Source organism: Melozone crissalis, unplaced genomic scaffold (assembly GCF_028551555.1).
Source record: "Melozone crissalis strain CALT ecotype California unplaced genomic scaffold, PUWL_Pcris_2 ptg000005l_1, whole genome shotgun sequence".
Lineage (NCBI taxonomy): Eukaryota > Metazoa > Chordata > Aves > Passeriformes > Passerellidae > Melozone > Melozone crissalis.
The window spans coordinates 16108017-16127371 of NW_026535783.1; the positions used below are offsets into that span (position 1 = coordinate 16108017).

Genomic DNA, 19355 nt, shown 5'->3' on the forward strand with positions numbered 1-19355 from the left:
GCAACATTGAAAGTAATTTAAAAGGGTAAAACAATGTCTAAATCCAAGAAAGACTCAAGGCCAACATATACAGCCAAATGAGTGCTACCTGGAAAAAAAGTTTTTCTATGCCTATTCAATCCTGCAGAAGCAATCTTTTACTTTTGAATATACACACTGTTTTTACTGCATATTCAAAACTCCTGAATTGCATAGCTGTTCCTTGCATGAAAACTTTCAGAAAAAAACCCCCAAACCTGCAGGTAGAACTCCTATCAAAAATTAACTGGAATGTATAGATCTGCTGTTTCTCAGAATAAAACACTTTATCCCTAAGCTTGTATGGTTTTACAAGTTTTCATCAACAGAATCTTTGTGTCCTGAAAACTTTGTCAGTGTATCTGACTGCTAAGAATGTTCCTCTTCCTGTCCAGCTTGATTTCCTCCTTCCTTTCCCATGATATAATTTTTTACTGTATCCCTGATTCTTAAGCTTTTTTCTTGAAGGTATTCCTAAAAGCAGAATGAAGCTGTAAATAAATGATAAGGACTATCTCCTTCACTCTTAATTTTCCCCACAATATTTTCTGAAAATAAGACCCAAAACTGAGTAATTTGCAAAATTGCTATAATTACAATTCCAGTGTTTATTCCACCCTATCTTGTAAAATGTTTTCACTCTTCAGCATATGTGTAAGCATGTATATATTCCTGAATTTAAAACCTTGTTAACAAATAATTTCCTAGTACTACATCATCATCATCATTCTGCATATTTTACCAGTTTTTCTACTCAATAAAGTTCTACCATATTCTTGAATAGTTTTAGCTTAGTTGGCACTACAAAGTTGTTCCACAGTTTGAAGTAGCTGTAATTGTTCACAGTGAACCAAAGACTGCTAGTAGAGCAGCTTAAATGTTAAGAAATTGCAAAGACAGCTGTTACTAATATTGAATGACAGTAGTGAACCAGTTGTTTTTTATTTTGTGTCATACAAATTTCACTAACATACACACCATCCACATTAATGTACTGTCTATGACTAGTAGAATCCATTAACTAGAAATCAACAATAGTCCTGGGCCAAGTGCTGGTAGACAATAACCCATAAGGTCACTATGGACAATGCGCTGTCAATAATATTAAACAATCTTTAAACCTTTTATACTTTATAAAAAGCCCTTTAACAACAGATGGTACACCATCAAAACAGTTGACCCCAGAGAAATGAGATAATCTCAACCCCTAATCAACCCCTAGATCACTGGATCTAACCAGAAGCTTTGTTCAAGGATACACCTGAAAGGAAGAAGCCAAAGAAATCCTTGAAGCATTTTGATCTGTTTCCCCAGATGCAGTGAAAACTAAAGCAGTTTATGTAAACAAAGAGCACTCCAAAACCTCCAAATCAACGGACCCAAGTCTTTGATTTTTCTGTATGCACATCATTCACCTCAGGGGTACTAAGCTTTAGGTGGATCACCAAGAAAGACTAATTTATGATCTTCCCAACAGTTCACATATCAGTTCTGATCTGCACACTGGGCTCACAAATAAAAACCTTGCCAATTTGTTTTTCTTTTATCCTGTTCTTTGTTTATGCAAAACAGGACTGCTAGAAGAATCCTTCAGAGAGCTTTGCTACTCAAGTCAGAAACCAGTTTTAATTCTTGCTTTCTAAATCCCTTAATATGCTTAATCCTTCTCTCCAGTGCCCCAGCTACAGCCTTGAAGGCCTTAATATTTTTCAGCCTTCCTTAATCCAGCTCCTCCTCCTCTTTTATGTACTTAACCCAAGAGAAACATTTTTGCAAATTCTGTTACATGGTTTTGACAATGCTCTCACTGCTGCTTGTCAGATCCTTTCCTCTCATCTGTTTCTTTTGGACATGAAGTCCTTAAACAAAAGATTCAATCTCTAATAATAATAGTGTTCAGTTTTAGACTGTATTTCAAACATCACTTATAAATAGTGATTTTATTCAATAAAACTTGGAAGTATTACTATCCTAGCCTCGCACAGTAACTTGAACTCGTGGTGATGAACAAGTTTTTAAGAATAGCATTACTGTTCTATATATAAACATTTTACTAACCTTAGTGTCTTTACCAAAGACCTTGGAATGGAAGCAAATCCAGTTTTCAGAAAGGAATAACTTTCCTTGGTACAGAATTTCTTTCTGCAGAGCACATGTAAAGCCTGAAACAAATAGAATTCTATAATCTTGAATGTAAATCACAAGCCAAGCCCAAGCCAAGCCAACCTGGCTTCTGGTTGTTTTTTTTTTTTTTGGTTTTTTTTTTTTTGGTTTTTTTTTTGTTCTTTTTATAAAGCTATGATATGTTTAGGTTTATGCCTTTTGATTAACATTGCAAACCTTAAAATTTTCAGTAAGTTTAACTAATACTGACAAGCTCAGATGATGTCACAGGCCTAAGTTTAGACTCAAAGTATTTGAAGGACAACAACCAAAATGAATAAAATGAATGGCAACATGCAAGTAGCCTCCAAAGGTCAAAAATATTTTCTGAGAGAATGTGACCTATCTTCCTATGAACTTTTTACTAACTTGTAGGTAACTGTATTACTAAAATGGGAAGAATTTTAATGAAAGGTTTTGTCTTTAAACTTCCAGCTCCACAGCTGTTGTCTAAAATGGATGTCCAACAGAGATGCAACACATGTAAACTAATACTGCTTTTAATTCACAGACATTGAGCAAACCATTTCTTGCTCATGAACCACCTTCCCTGCACTCCTTTCAAGAAACATTTGCTATACATGTCTGTGTACAATTCTCTTCTTTTAAGAACTACATCATTAAAACATCATCAACAGCAAAAACTCAAGCTAATCACTTGATCAATGCTGTCTCAAGTAAAGTCTTTATTAAGAAAGATTGAGTACCAAAAAATACTGCATTAGATTAGGTTACTCTCCAGGAATGGCAAAGTGGGCTACAATTTCCAAATAGACCAAACATGTAGAGATTTAAGTTTTCCAAGACTATAATAAAATGCCCATTGCATGTGAATCAAGGCCCTCTAGCTCTAAGTAAGTGGAGTTGAAAGTTTTTAAAATTTAGATAGCTTCTCTTGTACATCACCACATTGCTTGGGTAACAACATTATCTAGGATCCACAGACAACAACAACAATACTTACTTTGTTTCAGCGGCTCATCAATGGGAACATCTAGAAACAGCTTATGAAAGTGTGCATTTGCCTTCAGCTAAAAAACAAAAAGCCCGACAACAAAACCACACACACTTTATTAGACAGTCTGACAACCAAGTGACCTGCTTCACTTCCTGTCCTCCACACACCTTCCCATTCTGCCCACTTGTTTTACAAAAATCCTTTTTGTTTTCTATGTGGTTATTAATACTATATTGTGCTTTATCCAGACTCAAATACACTGATGACAAAGGAACCTGTGTCCTTATACAACCATGAACTATACTGTTGCTAAACAAAAGCCCTGTCATAGTAGTTGTGTTTACTTTTACTCTATATAGGCAAACAAATAGAGTCTCTGTCTTACCTGATTTGAGGCACGTTTTTTCCTTTCAATCTTGGAGTCACTCTTGCTTGTCAGGACTGGACTATCTGTGGTGCTCTTGGTCCTGAAGATTTAAAGCCTTTGATGTAAGCCTGGCCCCAGTTCATTGGTCTTGGTAAGTTACCAACAGGATGTGCTTTTCCACGGAAAATAATAATCCTTTAGATAACTTATCTCAATCATCAAGGATTATGCAGAGATAAAGAGGAGTGTATCTTTTCTTAAACTGCTGACTATGACAGCCTGATGAAGGTCTCCATTTTATTTAGAAGAGGTATTCTAAATAACCGACTATGTGGTAAGGAAATACAGAAAGTTCAAAACATTTTTCCAGCTTAATGAATTATCACATTGCTTAGCTTCACCTTCATTTCTGGGCAACATATGAAATACTAATACTAAGCAAGCACACTCCTTACTAATTCAAGGTAAAATGATAAAAAGCTTAGTAGTTGAGGTGGAAGGCAGCACACAGAAAGCTATGACTTGTAACACAAGCTACGAGCTCATTTGAAAAGTGCAACAAAGAATAGGTCCACAAGTCAGAGGATGGCTATGAACGGTGTAGTGTAGCATAATGCAATGAAATCATTAAGATAACCAGCAACCCTACAGGAAATGAAATGGAATTCTGAGTGCCAGCTCTATAGGTAGCTGTACTTGTACAGCTCCAGCTATTTATACTGGGAACCCAGACAAAACCTCAAACAAAATCAAGTACAGATCAAGTTCTCTGTGGATGGCTGGGAAAATCAGTTTTGCTGTTTTATACAGGAGGAATTAATGGCATGGATTCTTCAGGAAAACAAACAGAGAAGGGGACAACTCTTTCACAAATCAGAAAGAGGAGAGCACTCTCTGAGAGCACTCTCTCTGAGATCTATGTGGCACAGAATAAATGCATATTAACATACTATAAAAATCAGGTAGCTCTTTTTCAGAGGTCCTCAGGATGCAAACCGAACAGCAGAAGAAAAAACACATCACATGACTCATACTGAATGAACTGAAAAATATGTTGTGCTAAAGATACAGTAGGGAAATAAAGATGCTACAAAAGTTTCCATTACTGCACCACATGAGTGAGAGGAAGAAAAACCTTAAGTGCTATGGAGACACAGTAGGAAAGAGATTTTACAGCAATCTGACTTACACACTGACTTAGCAGAGAAACCAGCTGCATAATTCAGGCAGTCTTCATAGAAGAAAACTCAAAAATATGTGAGTACATGTATTTGTGTGCTTATATAAAGTACAGATCAAATTGAAACAAATTGCGAACCTGACAAAAATCTTATATTTAGCCTTCACCAGAAGTACTCAATTATAGCATATGAGAGGTAAGACTGCAATGTTTGGAGGGAAAAAAAAGTGATAACATATTCCTTCAAATATGTTAACCTTTTTCTCAAAGATGCTTAATGAAATTAAATTATGTTTTTTAAAAATATTTGCCTTGTGACCAAAGGCTGACCACTGACTTTTGCACTGACTGTTCAGTTGACAGGGATGCAAAGGTTCAAGCCATCCACGAGGGATTTTAGCTTTTAAAGCACTTAAAATGCATTTCAGTTCTCCAACAAAAGAAGAATGAATATCTTTGTAGAGACATTAGAAAATCTGATGCAACATATGGCACAGACTCCAAAATTAAAACTTATGTCATAGTTTTACCATGGACAATCAATATTCCAGCATGAATGTGTTCTGGAAACAGGCCAGGACTAAAACTGCAGCTCTGTCTGACTGCCTGTCAAATTGATTACGAAAGGAACGTAACTAGCAGTGGCACCACACAGTGCAATATATTTTTTCCTAGAACAGGGGAACTAAGCCAGCTCAGAGTCTAAATTCTATTGTGACTGCTTGCAATGGGTAATACAGCAACTAAGGAAGGTGCCTGGATTCCAATTCACGTGCATAGCATATCCTAGGGCAAATTAACCCTAGGATATCTGATAAATATTGCTACCTAGTCTAGCTTTTGAAGTGGGTTGCAGCGATTTTAATTATCTTACTAGAAGAAAACTGACAGTATTTCTGGCATTACCTATCAAGATCAACTTTTTTCCGTTCATCAAAATACTCCATTTCACTGGTAGGGGTCTGAAGTGACACAGTGGGTGATTTTCCAGCCTTTCTTTTTTCATCGGTTCCATTTTCTCCATCTGAGCTGCAGGGGAAAAATAAATAAAAAAATAAACAAAGAACCAAAGAAATAAAAGGACTCACAGTAATGTTGAAAGCCACTGCAACATGTTGATAATACAGCATATATTAAAGAACAAAATTGTTCTTTATAATTGTAACTTATATTTCTTCTGATATCCTGAAAAAATCTGTATCTACTGACTCAACAGTACTATACACCTGAGCTCCAGTACTGGAATTTCAGCAATGAAAAACAGAAAACTGAAAGACTGCTATGGATATTTCAGCACTCATAAAATGTGTAGCTCTAGCTTCCATTCTGAAGAGAACGTCTCGTTTAGGAAAAATGCATTCCATATTCAGTACTCAGACTCAAATGACTAATGGAAATCAATCTGATTGGCAAACCATGAGAAAAACATCTTGCATGGCAGCACGTGGTGCTTAGCAGATTATTTGTGGCTCAATATTGCAAGAGGAAAATGGGTCCTATTTTGCCTCTCACTTCCCATCTTCTGTGTGAGTCCACAAGCAGGATCTTTGCAATAAAGGTTTCTCTCCAAGTACAAAAAGCATTGGTTTTATTTTAAAAAGCAGCCCTGCCACCACAGTGCACTGCTTTTTCACAGCACGTGCCACTGCTTCAGAAATGTGTATTGTGGACCCACAGTCTGAAGGCTAAGCAATGTACCATTAGAGCCTTCCCCTGGCTTCCCTTTTCATAACTTTCCAACAAGAAGACAACCCAGAAAACTTGGAGAAAAAGACCTGTTATTAATAACAGGTGTGAAGAATGATGATATTCTAAAATGACATGACAAATACATACACACACTTGCCTGCAGAAACCTGAAGCTTCACAAAAACTATAGAATGCTCTTAGGATTAAAGAGGAAAGCCAAAGGATGTCACCCACTAATTTAATACCTGGCCTGAATGATTCCATTTACAGAAGCTTCCCATTATAATATTTAATTTCTGCTATTTTACAGCATTTCTGCTATTTTACAGCAAGACTAGAGAGTGGCACTGTCTTTACTATGAACAGTTTTTTTTTCTTACTAAGGCAAAAGTTTTCTTAACAGAAGTTCTCAAACTAATTTAATCTTCTTTTAGGAAGGGCACAAAAAGATCTTTTGCTTTTATTACATTCTGATGAGTAAGATCAGAAGATATACCTCACTTTAATTGAGGTCTAATGAGGTGTTACCCTACCTCATAGATAAACTAGAACTTATGTCACAGGACAAATGCTGGATTCTCAAGGCATCTCATATTCACACAGAGCAGTTATTTCCATATGTAAGCCTTCCTCAGCACCCTTAGCACTCCCCACCACAGGGGCACTGAATTCCTACCCCCAAAGTCTCACGTTATTACTGTGATTTTCAATTCTTTCAATTATACACAAAGCTGATAAGGAAAAGACCCTATTATTTTCCCATAACTTCACTCTTGGATCAGCTCTCCCTTGACCACACATCATCAGCTTTTATTTTCAGTCAACATAAATGACAACTAAATAGGCAATTCATGAGACTCAAGTGGAACCCACTCTGCCTGAAAAAACTGAATAAGCAGCTTTATGCTGTTTGAGATTTTAAACAGACTGACAGATGGACTACCTACTCAAAGTTCTCCCTGCAAGCATAGGGGAGTTTGTATTCCAAATGTCTGCAAATCCTGAAAATGTCTTATTCACAGTCTTGCTGTATTTCTATTACCCAGATCCTTGAGCTCCAAGAGTGCCCAGAGAGTACCAGAAATGAGTAAGGGATAAGGAACAGGGTGAGGCAAAACTGCCAGGTTCAACAAAAGCAGCTTAGCATGGAAACTCCCAAGTGAACAGAACTACGTAGCACAGCATTGTTTTTAAGATTAATTGCTTGAGCCTGAAGCCTGACTGGTGTCCATCACGGCCTTGGCCAGCCTGCTATTGTCACACGGCAATGCTACCAACTGATCAAGGAGGCCAGTCTCAGGCCCCTATAGTACAAATATATTTTAAAAAAATTTATAACACAGGTTCTACCACTCACATCTGTCAGCATGGTAAGATGCTTTGCTGCTGGTTTTTTTACTTACAATTCATACTCCCTTTTCCTCATCCATTCTTTCTATCTTCTCTACTAACTTCTACTACTCCTGAATCTCTAGCGTCTGAACCCATTCCACCCAGCTGCTTTCTGTTGGCAGAGAGCTCAGGCATCCCAATATGCTAATCCTGCTGACAGCTGTGTGTGGGAATGCTGAGCTAACTTCACCTCTCCAGGATACCTCCAGAGAACAGCAGCACAGCTGCGAGGAGACTCGCCCATGTAACACATGACACTGACAGCAGCAATAGGGTGTTTTTCTACCAGCTGATACAGTTTCATCATGTCTATCCTTCACCCTATGTTCTTATGCCTCCTTCACATAATGAAAAGCTACAGATGGATTTCTCCTTTTATTTCTGAAAATTACAGCTCCACAAAGCAGGTGCTTTGAAGAACCTTCCCTTCCCTTCCCTTCATCACAAGGAAATTAAAGCACTCTTCACATTTTCATGAGTGAGTCAGTACTCATAAATGCTTTGTAAAAAGAGCACAAAAGTCAGGAACAACAACAACAAATTAGATAAAGAACACTTAGAATCACTGTTGTGATTCTCACTGCAACTGTTGGGAGTAGATGCACATAAAAAAAGAGCCTGGATTTGCCAACATCAGGGCAAAGCAGAATAACTTTGCAACATTGTGACCAATGAAATGGAAAAAAAAAACCCCACAAACCCCAAACTTCATATATTTGGTACTACCACCAAGCCTATTAAAATAATAGCTAAAAGAAAAGAAGTTGTCTCTAGTTTCCAAATAAAGAACAGTTGTCATAAGGATTATTTTCAAAGCCAAGTCCTGCATTTACAGTGCAATCACACATTGCATCTAAGCTACTTAACATAAACATTAGTTGTGTTTAAGGGAAAGTGCTATGAAATACATAAACCAAGGCAGTGGGCTAAGTCCCATTCTAATGTAGTTCAGAAACACATTAGTCATCAATAAATTTTAAAAGCTAGAGGAACTTCACCTCTTCTGATCTGAATGGTTTATGGGAAAACAAAAGTTTGTGGCAGGCATATGTCAAGTTCCTTGTATTGCATAAAATTCTTTGAACTTCAAAATTTCTTGTTTGGCATTAACCTTCACCAGGACCTGAAAAATTCAGACTCCCTGTGTAAGTTACCACATTGCTGTACCACATTAGTGGGAATTTTTCAAGAGAAAAAAGATTAAATACATTAATCTCAAATAGCAACTTTTCCTCTATTCCCCTCAAGTATAGTTTGAGTAAGAAGCATCAAACAAAAACAATGACAGAGAGAAGTGGTAATAGGCCAGAGTTTGGAACGTGAACCTCAAGGAACAACTGCTGTCTTTGACAACCCCAGTACTGAACCAGACACAAACACTTCTCAGGCATACACAAGAGAGACCAAAATTTCAGAACTATATGGTGGCTACTGTCTTCAATTCCCTGCAACCACACAAATCCTTCTACAAAGCTTCCTCAGGACACCCATGCTACTTGATCTGCCTGGTAACTGCTCTAGAAGTTCAGAAACCACAATCAGTTGGACAAACCAGTCTGCCAGTCCACAAATTGCAGATCAGTTATGTAGGAATAAAAAAGACTTGTTGAATAATCTAAGATGTTAGATCTTAATTTGTTTGCAAAACTGGAGTCAAAGCATATTTCCCAAGGGTTTAATGTAATTAATGGCGCAACATTCCTTCCGGGGATGGAGCATACATATTAGATCACCATGTTACCTTAGAAGCCTTGTTGGTCCAGTTTCACTTGTGTTGTATAAAAAGGATTAATTTTGCAACTGCAGTTAGATTGATGCATTACTGCAAATGATCAACCTAAGAAGTTGGGGAATAATTTCACCCTAAATGTTCACAACCATGCTTGGTACAACCCAAGAGAAAATATCCATCATAAATAAAATTACATTCTGTATCTTTTGGTTCTGTTTGATTAATTGGGTAGCTGTTGGCAGACTGACAGGATTTGACAAAGGAATCAGAATAGTGTGAACAGTCCTAATGCTAAGAGATAGTTATTTAAGCTGTTCTTACTCTCTTCCATGAGTCTATTCAGGTAAAGAACTGTGTCACTTTTACAGAAATTTAAAGTCAAAGGGAGAGACTCCAAACATTTAAGGATCCCAAATAAAGAGGACAGACTTTGGCAGGTTTTTAAAAGCAGAGAATATGGAGCAGGATGAAGAGATTTATCTAGGCATTAGCCAAAAGACATACCAGCAACATGCTTCAAGCAGAGATGACTACAAGAGGCAAGATGGAATGCACCAACGATTGGAAGGACATTGTTCAGCATGCTGCAGGTCACAGGTCTCCTCCTAAGCACATATTTCCTTGACATATCATGTGCTAGCAAAGCAATCATCTCCAACTACCTTTTACTAGGACTTAAGTCTTGAAGTTTTCTTTCAGAAGAGATTCCCATCATTCTACTAGGTATTTTTTCTATGCTACACCAGCCTGAACAAACCTTTTTGGCATGGGTAATCAGATTCTGGAGTGCTTTATCTGATGAGCTTGCATTCATACTGTACACAGTTCAATTACTTCACACCTGGACTGAAGCAAACACCTTTCCACTGTAAACTCTCCTGCTGTCCTCTCCATCCTGGAAAAACTAGCAATAGTGCTCAAGTTGAGGATTTAGGTGTTGTCTGTACAGTCTGGTCACTCAGATGCAAAATGCCTCCTGTAGCTCTACAGCCATGCTCATGTTATGTGGCACACAGCACTGTTTATGTAGGATAACACATCTCTCAGAAACAGTTTTTCAGAATGTTGTGATTTAATCTACTTGAAGACCACATACTGTTCTTACCATGCAAATGGACAACCAAACATTCACTATCACTAAGACTCCCAAACTATCAAAACAGGCAGAAAACAAGCTACAGCTACTCTAAACACAAAGGGGCAGAAAGCTGCTGAACAACTGCTGTAATAGATACTAGATTGACATAATGTATGGATTTGGTATTTGTACAATTCTATATACTTACTACACAGCTTGTACTTAAGGCTGAAATCGGAAGGTAAGCAAGCAGCTGATTGTGAAATGCACAATTTTGTACATCTTTTGTATAGTTTTGTATAGTTAACCTACAGCCAGCACACGTACTTATGCCAAATACAGAGAGCAGCAAAGCGTTAATGATGGCGCGGAGATGCGACACCCTGCACGACAGAGGTGGTCAGTTTGCCAATATGAATAGGTATGAACCAGACTGAGATTTAACTTCCTCTGGTTGTTCAGGGATCAGGCTAATTCTCTTCTCATGAGATCAGAGTCAAACACGGCATAATGGAGGCAGAGTTACACAGCTGCACATTAACTGTGTGAAACATGCATATGGATGGGCACAGTTGCACATATGCCACGTGCTTCTCTAGGCATTTCTAGGATGAAACACACATGTAGGCACAGCTGGAACCTTGATGTCATATGGCACCAAAGAGAAATGAAACCAATTGTTTAGGACTTCCTCAAAATCTGAAAATAATTTTATGTATCAAGCTAATTAATTGCAGAAATGCTTACTGTGTTCTATAACTCATCTATCTCTTAGAAAACAATTACTCGCCTGTGAATAGTTTCATATGTTTGTGGTGCAATGCTTTATTAAAAAATAAATGAAATTTTGGAGTTAGTACTGAACAGAAAGCGCTCCAACACTGTTAAGGACAGAGAAAGCCAGGTTTTTCTCCTCAACTGAATAGACATTTCACATAATAACTAGATCAAGTTTCACACTGCCTTACCACTTGCACATCAGCAAGATCACTGTGACACCGCAGACGTCATTAGCAAGTATGTAAATTCTCTGCTCTAAATACCATCTATTATTAACTGTCTGTATTCCCTGTCTAATCAAAACCAGACTGCTATCAAGTTCCATAGCAAAAAAAAAAAAAAAAAACAACCACAGAAGAATTCCCTGTGCTCTGAAACCAGAGACACTATAACAAGATATTTTACTAAGTTAACACTAGAACAGGAACCCAAGCCATTTAGCTCTCTTGTCTTCTCAAGAGTTTCTGTTTCATATATCCACTTCAAAAAGCAAAAGCCCTTTCATATGTATCTTCACTCAACTCCACAAGATTCCCATCAGGCAGCTTCCATGGGAGTTTCAGTAGGATGACCAACAACTATTTATCTGAACGTAGGCATAGTCAAATCTAGCACACAACAGAAATCTTGGACAAACACATTTCTGAGGGAGAAAAAAAAAGAAAATGAAGAAAAATACACTAATTTATCCCTACTTTAGATAGGAGCATGTGTTTTTCTTATTCTTCAACCTGCTTGCATCCTTTAGGAGAAAATGTTTTCATATCTCCTTAGTTCTAGCCTACCTAATCTTCTAATCCAAAGCAAGACAAAAATAGAATCACAATTCATACCGAAAAGGCAGGGTACAGTCTTAAGTCACATTTTTATCTTTAGCTTTCAGAAGTGGCAGGAGAAAGGGAAAAGAAAAAATTCCTGATGTATGACTTGTTCAGAGTGCAAAACAGATAAAAAAGGCACTTAAGTGCCAGGTCTACCAATTGTTCAATACCAAATTCAATGAGAAAGAAATTGTATATAGGTGCAATATTTATGGATGTTCAATGCTACCATATAAACATCTATCAATCAGAGCTTTTCCTTAACTCAGCCAGAAACAATATGTACCTATCTGAAAAAATAAAAGCATCTTTACAAATAAGGCCTGATCACCATAGAATAATCATAAAGGTTTGGCCTCATTGCCTGAAGCTGGTTTCTGGAAGAACTCCAGAGAAACATAGCTCAGCACAGTGCAAGAATTGGATGCTAGTTTTCCAGCATTAATTGTGCTTTTGAAAAAAATCTAAGTAGTTACATCAGACTCAAATACTTAAAACCAGAACAAAACAAAAAACCCCAAAACCGCTAAAAAAACCCAAAAACCAAAATGAAAAAAAGAAAATCAGACACCTGCAATTATATTAACAACTGTTATTAAGAATGTAGTTGGAAAGCAGAGGTTTGGGAAAAAACTTATCAACACTTTGATTCCATTCTCTGCCGTTTAAACGTGAAACTGCCATGAAACCCTTGACCAGCAGCTTCTCTTCTATGGTAGGTTTAGAAATAATGACTCACTATGCCGTAGAAAAAGTGTTTTAATCAATGTACATGAGAAAAAAAATAAATTATTCTTCTGACAGGTTATATACAAAGAGAAGGAGGATTGAATTTTCTAATAAAGCAGTGTCTTTGAAAACTGGCATTGATAAAAGATAATCCAAAATCATTGAAAAAATTTTGCTGTTTAAAGAGTGTTAGATTCTGCTCCTAAATATCTTATATACATTTTCTGTGAGGTTCCCCAGCAAGAATAGTGCACAACAAAGCCAAAGGAAAAACAATTAGATGAAAATGAAATTCTCATTTCTTCTATCTACTGTGCTTTACCAGGCTTTCCTAGTTTAAAACACATCTAATCAAGGAGACAAAATTAGAAGTTTCAAGAAACACCCGAGTACATTTTTGATGCTTTCCACCAAGGACACAAGTGAACCATTCACCAAGGATCTGGCAATGCTGAATTTCCCATTATTATCTTTTCAACCTATGACTACTCTTACAGACCCGCTCATGTGTTCATGGAAAAGACCAGAACAATGTGGATAATTGAATACAAAAGCTACTATTTCATACTAGGAAATACTAGCTCCCAACAATGGATCTAACCAACACCAGTCACAACAGTGCTTTTGACTGTGACACCAAATATAAGGAACCATTTTCCTTCCAGAGTCATGGAAAAAGGTAGTCTTATTAAGATCAGATGTGACACACAGTTGCCAGACATCTGCTAATGACAATTTTCTATTTTCACAATTTTTTTCTATTTTTCTATGTCACCATGACACTGAGTCTGAATGCTCTCAAAGCTTACTTCTTCAGTCTGAGCCTTTCCAGTGGCAACAAGTTGTCTTCCATGGCAAAACACGCCCACTCTTATGCCGGCCATAGCACGCTTACATGTATTTTAAAATTTCTCAAAACCAAATAGGAATATATATAATCCTGTTATTTACTGGACTTTTGTAAGATAAACTTCCTTCCTGTTGAGAAAAAGGCTGAGCAAATCTAAACAGCTCTTCTTGAACTAGCGTAGCATAGATGGCAGCTACAAAAGAACATCAACATCTTTTGTGCCCTGTCTTTCACAAACAGACTGAAACTACAGTCAAGGGGGCTAAACTGAGGCATGTGCAGGTCATGCCAGGGTATGGCTGGTTTTATGGGGCATGTACAGAACTACTGTTTCATAGTCAGATTACTAGGTTTGCCTCTTCTATCCACAGAGGGTGAAGGCTTCAGTCTGCCTCTATGTTCTCTGTTCCGCTGAAATTGTCTGCTGCCTATCTGCAGCCTACATATTATTTCCTGTCACTCTTTCTGGAGCTTATTAACCTCCCTAACCTTAGTGTGCTATTTTTCAAGGGCAGAGGCAAAGACAGTCAGGGCCAAGTAGAAGTTGAGTTAAAGTAACACAGGTCTGAAAAGATTCATTGGAAAGGATATACGTGGACTTGGCAGCAGCTATGTACAGAGCATTCAGATCATCAGTCTCAGCAGTGGCCTCATTAGATAAGCCCATAATTTCTAACCACATGACTGCAATAGTTATGGAGATGGAAGTAAGTAAGACAATACTGTGATGGGATGTTTATGCATCACCTGTTAAATACCAACAACAAATCCTGCTGCCTAAAGCTGTAGTTATTATGTTTTCTAACAAGCACTTCTCACAGATTGCATATAACTAGTAAATACATTAGCCACATGAGGCATCTGGATGGAAAGAAAAAACTCTTCAGATCCATACCATGCATTTACACACAGAAAAATTCTTTTTAAAAATCTGCTTTTATAACTTAAGTATGCACATAGAGTGAACACCATAGGAATGGCAGGGAGAAGGGAAAAAATGGAAGCGATCAAAAAACATAATGAACAAATGAAGGTTCAAACCTAGACTGGAAAACTTTTGTCACACACATAAATTTAAATGTTTCATTTACAAGCCTCTCCTTCTTTGGAGATCATGTGTTACAACTTTTGCTATAAAAGTAAGGAAGAACTAATAGGGAAGAATTAAAAAATACGATACTTAGTATGTGTTAGTAGTTTCATCCCCTGAAAATACATACTTACACTTTTCCTCTTTGCAAAAAAAAAAACCTAAAAAAACCCCCACTTTTGCTGGAAAGGAGTTAAAGTTTTATTTCAGCTTTGATCTAGATTAAGTTGGTAATAAATAATTTCCTCTTTTTTCTCTGCACTTTGTGTTTTTCTCAAGGAAGAGACTTTAAGAAAAAGAAGTGAATTTTGATTAAGCACAAGCCATTCAATTAATTCTGTTTTAATTTATCAACTGATAAACAGTTATTAAGAAACATCTGTTACGGCAGAATAATATGGTAGACAAACAAACCATAAAAATCACATTCTCTCTGCCCAGAAGTACCCAATTCGCTTGCAAGCATTTTCCACTGTTTGCAGTAGCATATTTTCCCCAGTACGCATTTTTGCTAAAAAGAAAAAAAAAAATTGAAAACCTTCCACATATTTCAGATTTTTAAGTCCCAGTCCCTTCATTTCTTTAAGTTACACTCAGTAATTGGACATTACCTGATTCTGTAAACCATAAGGGGGTAGAATGTCCCACTTAATGTTAGCAAAATCGTGCCATATGGTAACCCATCACATTACACTTATACAGACAGATTGAATCATATGAGAACAAATATTACCAGTGGCATCAGAATGTGCTACATGGACTTCGTCAGAAGCAAGCATGGGTAAAAGCAGAGGGATGCTAACAAAGCATGAGAACTACTTGCTATTACTCCTCTGCCATTCCTCCTTAATGTGCCACACTCTTATTTTCAGTTCTCAATTCTCAAACATCTGTTCCACCTACTGTCCCTGAAATAAGGCTGACAGCTTCTATGGGAGGCCCAGTGCCACCACAAAAAAACCACACCCCACTCAAAAAAGAAAAAAAAGAAAAAAATCTCTAAATACAGTGCAAGGGTTAACTCCTTTTTGGTCCAAGGCCACATCAGGAGGTAATGGTTAGGGAGCTCCACTCGGAAAGTTTTTTTCCATCCACAAATTTTTTATTTGCTTGGAAGCAACTCCACATAATGACAAACTTTTGGCACATCACTATTTTGGGTTTGCATAATAACAGTGCCCATCTTCCTCATAGTATTATCTTTGGGGTTACAACTCAGAGCTCTATTAGAAACTTTGCAAATGTGTAAGTATCACTAAATATGCCAGAGTAGGCTATTTTCTGAATCAGTATGAAAGTACTTAACTCTTCTGAATCACTGTTGGATAAATATGAACTCTGAAGCTTCTAATCTTGAAACATTTAAGAAAAATTAATCCAAGAAAACCCTGACAAAAACACAAAAAACCAAAACAACCCAAAATACTTTTACAGCTTCAGTCCTTTGGATGCATCTATCCCCCAAGGAGCCTTTATGGCACCAGCAGCGTAGTAAGCTATGAAGTTCATCTCTAAATTGAACAACATTGTAAGCATACCTCCAGGAAGTACAGGTACATAAATCTCTTTACACATATGAATCTCTCTTCCCACTGAGCTTTGGAAAACACTAAAGACTCCCTAAACCTCTATAATCCCGCTAATATTTTTTGCAAATAGAGGTCATCATGAGCTCTGTTAGCTGCATATTGTTCCTTGGAAGTACATGAGGGGAATGAAACTCCACCAAATCCACATACACTTATGTACAACATCTTCTAATACCAAATCTTCAACAATTCAACTTCTAGCAATCTCACTTCTAGCTGAATTAAAGCCATGCTTCTGTTCTTGATCTGAACAATCTCCCCTGTAACTTCACGTTAGTCAAACCAAAGATACATGGTTTGTGAGGTTAACTCCCAATCAAATGAACACAAGAGTTTCTCAGACAAGCTTCTCAGTAAAATGGGGCTGGAAAAGAAATTCCAACTTTGTTTCCAAAGAGGAAATGCTTCAACAATTTTCTAGTTTAAGACAATCTTTTCAATTTTTTTTTTTCTCTCCCAGTCTTTTCACCCTCCTGCTGTCAGGCTACTATTGCTGAACACTGTATCTTAAAGTGTAACAGACCGCCTAGCTCTTCCCTGCACGACATCTACTGAACAGCAAAAATTGATAGCTAAAAAAAGCTAGAGAGTCATAGTGAGTAAGACTTCTCTGTTTATCACACTGGCTAAGACTGACCTTGCTTCTAAAACTGTTAACTGATGAAGGACTGAAAGACTAAACACCTGGGGGCAAAACAGATGGTCAGTTACCTGTGCATGTTCAATACCTCCCAGATCGAGCTCCCCATATACTACCTAGGACTCCTAGTTCTGTTTTCAAGAGAAAAATCAGATACACATCTTGCATACCTGAAAAATTTCATTAGGTTCACTGGCATAATTCTATGCAGGGACCAGGATCCAAGGCTTGAAGTCAGAAGACTGTAGTGAAGGTCTGGGACTTATGTTTCATTTGTAGTGTGAAGTCACTGATGTGATTACACCACACAGGATAAAGGACACTTAGAAGACACTCTGATTCCCAGCAAGCAAGTTATTTCTGGCAACAGATTTCACTACATTACATACTTGAGGAATACACCTGCTTAGACATCATGCATACAACAGCTGGGGGGAAAACCCAAAAACCAACACAGACTTTCCTCAGGATTTGTTTCTAGAGAAAGAGCTAGCTGGTGGTAACTTGTTTGCCTTTCTCCTGGAAACTGTTTAAGATTAAATATTTGTGAAGAAAAGTTCTTCAGGAAGAGGAATCATCCCAGTATAGGAGAAAGTTAACTCTTATTAATTTCTTTTGAGGAGAGAGCTCCATATGTTTTAGTTTCTTGTTTCACAGATGCTTAACTTCTCAAAAACTGTCCTTGGGACTGCCAAGACCCATGTGAATTGGGAGCCTGGTATGGAAACAGACAGCTGCTTGATTTCAGCAACATTTTCACGTGATGGTCATTGCCATGGCTCACAAGCACCTAAACAGCTTGGGACCTCTGCAGGAAGCAAGAGACCAATGCAGGAGTGAACCTTTAACTCTGGACGTTCTCAGTCATCATCAGAGGCTGGGAAGGTCAGCAGCGCCAGGGGAGTTCTCCCACCCCTCTGAGCACTCTGACTTCCCTACTTTCCATCAGTTAGTCCAAGCAGACTGCCTTTACCAGCCAGCAGGGCCTCCTCTTCCTCATGAAGAATATTTCCGACCTCTTCACTTGCTCAGTTTTTACGGTACTTCTCAGGTTAGAAAGCAGAAACGTGAGTAGGGGTATGGCCCCGCGGGGAACCATGCCAGGACCAGCAAGTGACCACCATCCTTCTCCTGAGAAGGGACATCCTCTGCTTTCTGGGACAACAGAATGAACTCCCATTTTAATGTCTCTTGCCTGTATCAGGCTTTGTCAACTTTCGATAAAGTTCTGGGTTTTCCTAGCACCCAGAGGAAAGGATCACAGCTTCCCACAGGAGCCCGTGCACTTTAACATAAGCGATAAAGCACAATTACTGTATTTAAGTCCCACAGCGCAGAAATATTTTCAGGCTGTTGGGTGAAACTACTACAAGCAGTATTTGTACTCTTTGCTCCTAAAACTGCAACTTCGGAGTTCAACGCTGAACTCGAGCGCGGGTCTTGCCCGAGCGGGGGTGGGCGTTCGCGCTCACTTCAGCCTGGAGGCGGAGCCCCCTCGGTGACTCTTCCCCGGGTACTTCCAGGCCGACGCCCCTGCAGCGCGGCCCCAGCGCTCGGGGCTCCCCCGCCGCCCCGCCCGCAGCTCCCGCGGCCCCGGCGCTGCCCGGCGGGCGGCCCGGGCACAGCCCCGCGCGGAGCCCCCCTTCCGGCGGGGCACTACTCACAGCCGCGGAGCGCCCCTGTTGTCCCGCCGCCCGGCGGCCCGCGCTGCCCTCGGCTCCTCCGCATCGCACCGCGGCTCGGTCATGAGCACCATCGGCACGGGCAGCAGGACTCACCCCGCCGCCACAAGGCACTCCGCCACCCGCGGGCCGGGCCCGCTCCGCCCCCGCCGCCCCGCCCCGGGGCGGACCCGCCGCCGCCCGCGCCGGCAGGAGCCGGAGCCGCCACAAACCGGTTGGGCCCGCCCGGCCGGGCCGGCGCCGCCCGCGCCGCGGAGCTTGTGAGGCATGCGACGCCTCGCTCCCCGTGAGGCCGATCCCTTACGAGCTTTAAATTATTCAGTCGGGACGCTGTCGCGTGAGACACCGGCTCCCGCCGGCTCCAACAAAAGCCATCCTTAATGTTTTATAGGGGGGGTACAGGAGATACGCCGTTTGACACGGACGCAGTCCCGGGGGAAGGTGGTGGTGGCCACGGCCCTGCTTTCTGTCAGCGCGCTTCCCCGGTGAGTCGTGGAAGTAGGCAGTAGTCCAAATACTGGCTTCAGGACTGTTCTACTAAGGTGAACTTATGAAATGATTAGCTGGTATTTCCATCTGCGGCTTTACATCTTGAAC

General features: G+C 39.3%; 1 protein-coding gene across 1 annotated transcript in view; it reads right to left on the reverse strand.

Annotated features, from left to right (window-relative positions):
• The window catches only part of GRAMD2B (GRAM domain containing 2B), a 29378-nt gene extending 10546 nt beyond the window's left edge, over nt 1-18832 (reverse strand). Inside the window, exons 1-5 of the mRNA XM_054285874.1 lie at nt 18741-18832; nt 5593-5715; nt 3525-3606; nt 3146-3212; nt 2077-2180 (exon numbers count right to left, since the gene is read on the reverse strand). Of these exons, the coding sequence (XP_054141849.1) occupies nt 2077-2180; nt 3146-3212; nt 3525-3606; nt 5593-5715; nt 18741-18832 (468 nt within the window). The remainder of the gene's footprint in view (nt 1-2076; nt 2181-3145; nt 3213-3524; nt 3607-5592; nt 5716-18740) is intronic.
• Between the last annotated feature and the right edge of the window lie 523 nt (nt 18833-19355).